The following is an 8871-nucleotide window of genomic DNA, read 5'->3' on the forward strand; positions in this document are numbered from 1 at the left end:
AAAGCAGCCCACCTCCCTCAAACAGGCGGAAGAAATTGCCGAGAAGTGAAAAAAGATATACAACAGAGCTATGCCAGATAAGACGAAGTCACAGAATTATTACAGCAGGGGAAGTCAGCAGCTCAAAGATTCAAGGGGAAAACCTTCAATGCTGAAAATTCTATAGGAAATATTCACAGAGGCAGAAGACAGCAGCTGAGTGCCGTTAAGGATCAGCTGCAGGGAGCATTGGAGATCAGTCCTTCTGCTCCTGGCAATACCTACGGGGCCAGCAAAGACTTGGATGTCTTAGGGAGAGGAGGGTTGAAGCATACTAATGCCTGGTTTTGCAGTTTGTACTAACACTTGGTCTAGCACCTGTTAAAAACCTACCTGTCCTCACTGTGTGTTAAAGTCATAAAGCTATATTTAATAGCAGAGGCGTGCTTATCCTGCCTGCAGTCTCCTCATGCATAACTCACGATGTCCAAACAAGGTGACCCACAGGGAGAGGGTTATATATTTCCAGATTTTCTATCATCTGCCTTTGAAAGACATTGCTTGCCTGACAGCAGGCAGACAAGATGTTCCTGTGTCCCCACAGCTGCATGGGCAAGTCAAGTTGATCCAGACCCAGATGATCCTGAGCTCAGACTGCCTACGTGAATGAAAGTTCCAGGAGTCCTGTTGACTTCAGGGCAGCACCCAGAATCTGCAGCAAAGTTACAGTGTAAACAGACCCTCTGCTCTTAAAAAAAAAAAAAATCTAGTATTAGGAACATGATAATCTGTTGGGTTGGTGAAGTTAAATCTGGGAGAAATATGCAAGGAGATTAAGTAAAAAAAAAATAATAATGGACTTTCACAACTACTTGAATATCAGTATCTGTCCCTCTTAGAAAACATCAATACCTACTAAAGAAGATGGAGTGGTCAAATGTAAAATGTACTGGCATTATAGTTTAACTCCACATGGGCCAGGAATTGAGCCTTAGGACAGCACCACATGCGACACCAAAAAGAGAACCCAATTTGTTCACCCGGTCAACCCTCTCACAGCAGCCTCTGCCCTCCCTGCTCACAGACAGGAGGAAACGTTTTTTCTGTGTCGGAGAGAATCATTTCACACCCAAGTCACGAGGCAGCAAGCAAACAGCGCTGCTCTTTGCCGGTCCAGAGGCACAGACTGGGAATTAATGCAGCATGCAGGTTCTTTTCAAGGGCACGGCTCCAAACCCCCAAATCAGGTATTGTAGCTGTGTCCACACCACGCTGAGCAGAACGCAGAGACGGCAACCCGCGTTCTGCTGTCTGCATGACTGTTTACACCCCAGCATGGTATGTGCTTGTTCACAATAGGACAAGTTTGTTGACTCATGTTTAGCTTGTGACCCAGTATAAACACCAGCAGTTTCTGCTGTCAGAACAGCCGGTCGTCTGCTGCTGTCTACAGAGCTGTTTTTTCCCCTCCTAAATAGAACAACTTGCATTAATCTTTACTGTGTGGCATCCTAGTTTTTCTGTGGCCATTTCTTCATTTGTCAAGGTTTGAATCCCAGCCATATGTCTCTCTCAATAGCCCACAGGTTCTCCACATTTGTACTCGTTTGTTAATAAATATATGAAACTGCATTTTCTAGTCACCATCCAAGATTGAAGGAAATGTTCCTGGAACAAGCACCTGAAAATACACATTTAATTTTTTTTTTCCCCCTGGGTAGCATCATCCAACCATTTTGTACTCAGTTTCATCTAGTCACATTAAATATGACTATGCCAAAAAGACTTGGTATTTGTCACGTACTGCCTCTCCCCTAGCAATAACACCTTTTAATCTTGTCATATGATGATATATTACTTTAGTTTGAGATGAATTTCCTCCAAAAAAACACATGGTTTACATGTCCAACGTCTTCCAGACTGCTTTTGTTTCAGATGTTTTTTCTTCTGTAAATGAAAATTAAACTGATCTGTAATTACCCAGGTCCTCTTTTCCTTCCTTTTATAGACAGGTACCGGCACAACTTTTACAGCAGTCAGGTTCCTTATCTATCCATGATAATTTCTCAAAAATCACCACTAATTATTCTGAAATCACTTCAGCTAACTTTTTATTAAAATTCTTGACCCAGACAGCTTGAGACCACTGATATCCCAAAAGCCCTCTTGAATGTATTTTTTTTCCTCTCTGCTAAGCAGAGATCTCACTATTTGTCATTATCACCAGCGGTGCTGGTCAGCACTTCTTTCTCTTGAACTTTCTAACCAGGAATAGTATTACAAAATAAAGCATTAAACATTTTGGCCGTCTTGACAGTTTTTCAATTTCTCATGCTTATCCCACGTGTACATTAAACGTATAAGGAGGACCAAGGAAAGTGCTGACCTGCTCATTTGTCATGCTTACCAGGACTACTGAAAGGAAGGGTTGCCACAGTTGAAACAAGTATTTTTTACATTAAGGGATCGTGACTAAGCAAAAATCTTTTTTCCTGCAGGCTTAGAGATACAAACTAATAGCACAGATACAAAGGGAGAATTGTGGTTTATTCATTTAGTGGTGGCACATTAGGTCGCTGTCACCAGAAGCTTGCTCCCTTTGCTCAAGTGGCAAACCTTGAGTTAAGCAACCTAGAAGAAACCAAGCTGTAATATTGAGAAAGAAACCGGGGGGGGGGGGGGGGGGGAAATTCTCATTTGGCCATGCAGGCTGTGCAGTGCAGTCCAACACACCATCTACCAACCATTACATTAAGTGTTATAAATGGCAAGTGGCAACAGTTAAGTGGTAACCTTTTGTATAGACTCAGGGTGCCCTGAAAAAATATTTGGATAAGCACGTGGAGCTTCCAGGAGGCTCTGCCTGTGCCTGCGCTGGGGACCGCAGTGACTGAGGGATTCGGACAGTCATCCGCAGACAGAGAAGAAATTTGAGACATTATCATGAGCAATCCTAGCTCCAGGGAGGGGAAAAATCCCAAACCAAACCCACAGCAGTTCAAAAGCAAGGTCAACTGAAATTCAAGAGCTGCCAAAGAGGTCATAAAAGTATTAAGCTCAATTAGAAATATCCTGCTGTTCAGCAGCAGCAGCATGTTCCAGTCCTGGCTGTTGAAAGCAAGGCGAGTTAAGCAACTCACCTCCCTGAGCACCCTCATCATTTCTTCTTTTATGACACTGGGGCAGACACAGCCTTCAGCAGACTTTGATGAGACTGCTCATCCTCGATTTTACTTATCCTCCAGGTATACTTAATAAATAAATGAACACTATAATTCAATTTCCATGTCAAATGACATTTTCTGCTTACGAATTTGTTAAAGTGCATAAAAATTTCTATAACTGCACATTATAGGATGTCTGTTCTCCATAATAAGATTCACAGCATCACATAAGATATATATAAACTCACACTGTGCACCTCCAGCTTTTAGTTCACACTACCGTGAAAGGATAAGGAATGAAACAGCAACCGACTTTATGATTTCAAAGGGAAGAGTAACCCCTAGGAAAGCACACAAAAATATTCTGTCACTAGCTATTTAAAGAACAGCTTTAGTATTTCCTACTGTTGCCTGATAGATTCTGATTATTTTGACACTTTTCAGTATTTTAAAATGTTTTTAAGCAGGAGCCACGAGGTGGCAGCATGAATTAACTACACGTTGTTTTACTTCAGTCAGCTCATTCCTATAATCTCCAAGCCTCAGTCACTTACTCCTATTCCTCAGCTATGCTGCAGCAGCTCTTTCCGAGGTTGTGCAGTGTTCTGGATCCAAAAAATGGCCCTAGTTGAAATAACGAAGGGCTGCTCACTGGGTATCCCCCAAACACTCTGATCAGCGCTGCCAAGGAAGCGGTGAGGAGCGGAAAAGAGGGATGGCAAGGACCTTGACATGAAGAAACAAGGTCTGCAGGCTCACAACTTAAACAGAAGGTTTTTCAGGTAGCATTAATAAAATGATAAATTTGCAGAAATTACCCTTCAGAAAGTATTATTCCAGCTGAATGTCATCCTGACTACAAAGTACCTCTCTATATATTAGTTTAGTCAGCATGGTTATTTAACTGGTGAGTCTACATTTAATGGGTGTTTATATTCATTAGCATTTATCTCATCTTCCACAAATGAAATTAGGAACAGCATGCCAGATATTTTCTTCATGTGGCTCCTGCAAATGCATTAAAATGAGCAAGCTCTCTCCAAAGGCAACTGTGGGCAGAGCTTGGTCCTGTGTATTTCTGTGGCAGCTGTGCTAAAATTATGCTGCTCCTCCCATTAAAAGAATCCTTTTTTTTTTGCTGGATCCGTCTTTAGTTATATAATATTAATAGTGAAAATATGAAATGAGAATTCAGGGCTTTATATTACTTCACTTTAAATTCTATTTAAAGCATTCTTGGAATTTTTACAATAAATCCTAAACATCCAAATCAAGCTCCTGCCTTCCATAATTGCTTTTTAAAACTTTTACTATGAACACGACATAGTACTTTTTATTTCAACTCCAGCATTATTTCCTTGTAAAGAAGCACGGGAGGTTAGAGAAGAGTTAGTTTTCTATGTGAGCTGTTAAAGTATTCCTGGGATGCTCCCTCTGGAACAATCCCCTGTGTGACCTCGAATTAGTCAGCCTGTCATCCACCCACCTCTCCTATTTGTTCTCCGATATGTTTGTACAGAACCACAAAAAAAATGTCATTCTACAGTTAACAGGGGCTGTATCACCCACAAGAAATATCACACCCATTTTGCTCTGGACACTGTTGTTTTGCCACTGAAACTGAAGTGATACTGTTTGAAAGGATTTAGAGTTGCTCTGTACCACCCTACTCAGAGCTCTGGCACTGTAATTGATGTCTAATTAGTTCTGTTCATGCTACAAGAAAAAAGACATTTAAGGCTTTTCTTTTACAGAACCGTACTGGATGTCTTTTTCTTTATATACAAATAAAAATCTAACGACAAGAAAAACTGAATGGGTGTCAAATGAAGAGCCTGCATTTCAAGGGACACCATCAAAGAGCTGAAGCCTTCAACTCCAATTCTCTCCAAATTGCTAAGCAAACAAGTACAATTCTCAGGACTGAGAGTGTTTTAAATCTATCACTCTCCAAATACAGGATAATACAAAAAAAAATCCAATAGTATACTGTGATTGCTGTTCCAGAGAAAACTGCCACTGTATATGCCCCTTGTACTGACCATTCTCAGAAATGTTTTTGTATCACTCACTTTGGTATACCCCTGCTACTCGAGAAAGCACAAAGTGTTGCCAGACCTTGCTGCTTTCTTTTTCAGGTACTTTGTGATCTTTCTGATTTTTTTTATTTTTTAATTTTTTAATATTAGCTGAAGTAAATGGTTAAAACTAGGTTTTTCACCAAAAAAGTTATGTAGTACCTTTACAGAGTACAAAGCAGAAACTCAAGGTTGATAAATACACACAATAACACATAGGGAGGGGAAAAAAAGACTCCAAACAGCCTACAATGGCATCAACTTTTGGCCACTTCAGCTGTTGATGGCTGTACGGAGAGTCACTGCTGGTAGCACAGGAGGTATGCATTGATTTCCACAGGAAGGCAGGTGAAATCACCTAAAACTGTACAGCTTAAAATTGATGTGAATGAAAAACAGAGGATATTAATTCATGAAGTGATGAGTGGAAAACACAGGAAAAAAATTGAGTATTTATTCCTTCTAATAACCTACATGGGAAGTTACCTGCCGAAATGATCAGGTGAGAGATTTAAATTAAGCAAGAGAAAGTACTTTTTAGAATAACACATAATTTAACAGAACTCATGGCTACAGAAATAGATATATTTAAAATATGACCAAATTAATGGGAGAACTATCCGTAACACTTTAGCATTACAGTAAACACGAAGGCTATCAAACCATAATAAGGAAGCTGCAGCCTGATGGATTATTAGAGGTAAATGTGACCAATCCATCTGAACATATCTGTCACAGAGCTTTGTTTGCTGCAAAATTGTGGCAGGCACAGCTGGTGACTGCATGTAATCAACATTTTTTAATTACATAAAACAATGCTTGGGGAAAAAAAAAAAAAAAACAAAAAAAAAAAACAAACCAAACTAGAACACAAGCCTAAAATAAGAGCCCAAACGTTTAGAGGCGAAATCATGTGAAGCTTACATGGGGATTTCCATCTGGTAGCGTTTAGGTGGTTCTCCACTGTTTATGCTTTTCCTGCTGCTGTTAACACACGGGCCAAAGAGCGTACCGAGCATCCTCACCGGTCGGCTGGTTACATACGCTGACAACAGCAAGCAAGCGTGGTCAAAACAGATCACCGTGCAAGCAGCTAGAGGTATAAAGTAAGCAGGGAAAAAAAACAGCAACCCTTACACGTGAGAGCATACGCTTTCTTCTGCTCTTACCATTATAAACTCTTTTTCCAAGGCTGCCCGTGCTCACCAGAGGCTGGACACGAGTGCAGCATCACCCGGCACCACACCTGCTCCATTCCTCCCGGTGGGGTTGATGCCGGTGAAACGCAGAGCCCGAGCCGTGCCTTTCTGGGGTCGGAGACTGGCCACACCAACGTACAAAGCACCACCTCCTGCTCGCATGCAGCAGCACCGGGTCTAGAATACAGTCTAGCTCCCGGGGTAGCTTTGTACCCCCAAGCAAGGTCCTTTGGCTTCCACCACGCTGGGTGTCCTTACATCAGGTCTGAGCGAAGGTCCCCAGGCTCTCCAAAACAGGAGAAATGCACACACAGATGTCCTTCTGTCAGACCCAGGCTACAGGAGAGTGATGGCACAGAGCAGTAGCTCCCCCCCTTTTCCCCCTGGGGTAGAACAGCGGGTACAAATCCAGCTGCAAACAGCTGAAGCCATCCTTCGAAAATTTTTTCTGACATGCTACAAAGTATAATATTTTCATACAGCAGTAGTCTGTTTTCAACAGAACTGGGAATTAATCACCCTGGACCTCTGGGTATCTGCAGCACGGGATTACACAAAGCTGCTGTGGAAGTTATATTGTAATTTAGCTAACTCTAGAGAGATAGATAGCAGCACAACATAGGATTAAACTCCAGCTTGAGTTCCAAAAACTGTTCCTGTCTTTATGGCAGTTTGTACAAAACCCTTGCAGCCAAACTCACCCAAGCCATCTGGGATGGCTGAAATCAAATACTGCAATCTCTCCCCAGCTTGGCCCAGCCTGAAATACCTTGGATAGACTTGGAAACTTTTCAGAATAAAACCCACACTTTAGCTGCTGAGAATCCCACCAGCACGCTATATTCGTGTTCTGGAGCGGGGAAAAAAAATACCGAAACACACCAGAAACTTACCTCTGACGTTACAAAAGGGTAGTGTAAGCTTAGTAAGGGGTTCTTCCAGTCAAGTCTATTGAAACGTACACAGATCCAGTTCCCCTACAGGTGGGCAATAAACTGTCTCTTCATTTTACCAGTGGTTTGTTCAGATCTAACAGAAGAAAATAAGCAATCTAGCAGGGCTAAAGGAGCACAGAAGTCTTACATACAGCTCTGGCTCCTGCAAGAGCACTCCTTGTACAATCCTATCACCCACCTGCACGTTCACATCCCATGTATGCTAGTCATTAAGTTCTCTGGAGTTGAGAAGGCCGTGTCAGGGAACCCGTTCAACTATCACAAGCTGATCCATAACTGCAAAGACCCAAAACAAATCCTCAGGCAGCGCCGGTGTCCAGCTGGTGATTCTATTCCCAAAGCCAACTGCTCCAGGTAGAGTGTGTAGAGGCTGGACAATTCACATACACACACATTGAAAAGAGGTTGAAGAAAGAGGAGTTACACTGGCACGTGGAAATCACTGCAGGAGTCGGGAGACGGCAGTGAGATGGGGTTTGTTACTCATTTTACATGCATACGTAGTGTAGCATAGGAGGCTGCTCTGTGTGCTGGGACATTTCTGGTTACAGCTAACGGCCTCAGGAGTCTGCATATACTAACTGTCTCACTGCTCACTCTTTGGACAAAAAGGAATAACACAAAGGCACCTTCAAGGACTTTGGATTCTCGTTGATGACAGACTTACACTGTTAGTTTGGCTTGGGCCTGGAGACCTGTGCTGCATGAGGAAGGGAAAGAAAAAAAAGCAACTCACCAACCCAAACCAACCACACAGCAATACAGATCCAACCTTTTCTTGCACTTCACACCTCTAATGAAAGGTTGCTTAAAGATTAGCTCTTAATAGAGGAGCCCAGGACTTTGCAGCTTTTAGCATAGCTGGCATAGCAACATTCCTCCATAGGTTTGTCTCATGCAGGAAAAAGAAAGGAGGGGAGAAGCAACAAGGGCTCTGTGAAAGCTTGCAGTTTGTGGTGATGCTGTACCTTATTTTCAGCAGGTGTTTCTTCTGATAGACATTGTGCTGAACTAAAGGAGTGGTTTTAACACCTATTTTCAGGATCACAGGCCAGCAGGTTTTCTCCAGCAAACATGAGATACCAGTCTGCAATATGACACCCTCCCTTATTTCCATGTATTTCTTTGCTTCTAACAAAACATGCAGCTAAGTATGTCAAGGGGATTATGACTTAAAAGTGACTTTCTGTAAATAAGGCTTCCACAAGCCTACGTGAAACTTCACTCAGTGCTCTTGATTATAAAAAGCGAAACAATTAATGACTTCTCTCTGGCAACCTGGCAAATTCACACACTTGTTTTGTAAGCCACCTTCATTCACAAATCCAAGCACAGACGGCTTGCATAAATTTGGGATACATCTTTTCCAGCAACCTAATTGTGGCAGGACTGCAGCAGCTCAGATGACATGTTTTGTTGTGTTCTTTTCACTGTAGCTGAGCGTTATAACTGCAGTGAGTCCTTAATATAGCAGTGGGTAAACAAACATCACACA

General features: G+C 42.1%; 1 protein-coding gene across 2 annotated transcripts in view; it reads right to left on the minus strand.

Moving 5' to 3' along the window:
• RGS8 (regulator of G protein signaling 8) overlaps positions 1–6701 on the minus strand; it is a 40417-nt gene extending 33716 nt beyond the window's left edge. Inside the window, exons 1-2 of one of the 2 annotated variants that reach the window (XM_032998634.2) lie at positions 6391–6699; positions 6146–6266 (exon numbers count right to left, since the gene is read on the minus strand). Coding sequence is in view for 1 of the 2 variants with exons in the window: in XM_042807286.1 (XP_042663220.1) it covers positions 6391–6393 (3 nt within the window). In the remaining variant the exon portion in view is untranslated. Of the gene's footprint in view, positions 1–6145; positions 6267–6390 lie in introns of both variants that reach the window. The other variant, XM_042807286.1, reaches the window with a different exon arrangement.
• Between the last annotated feature and the right edge of the window lie 2170 nt (positions 6702–8871).

Source organism: Tyto alba, unplaced genomic scaffold, assembly GCF_018691265.1.
Source record: "Tyto alba isolate M040663 unplaced genomic scaffold, T.alba_DEE_v4.0 Super-Scaffold_1000006, whole genome shotgun sequence".
NCBI lineage: Eukaryota > Metazoa > Chordata > Aves > Strigiformes > Tytonidae > Tyto > Tyto alba.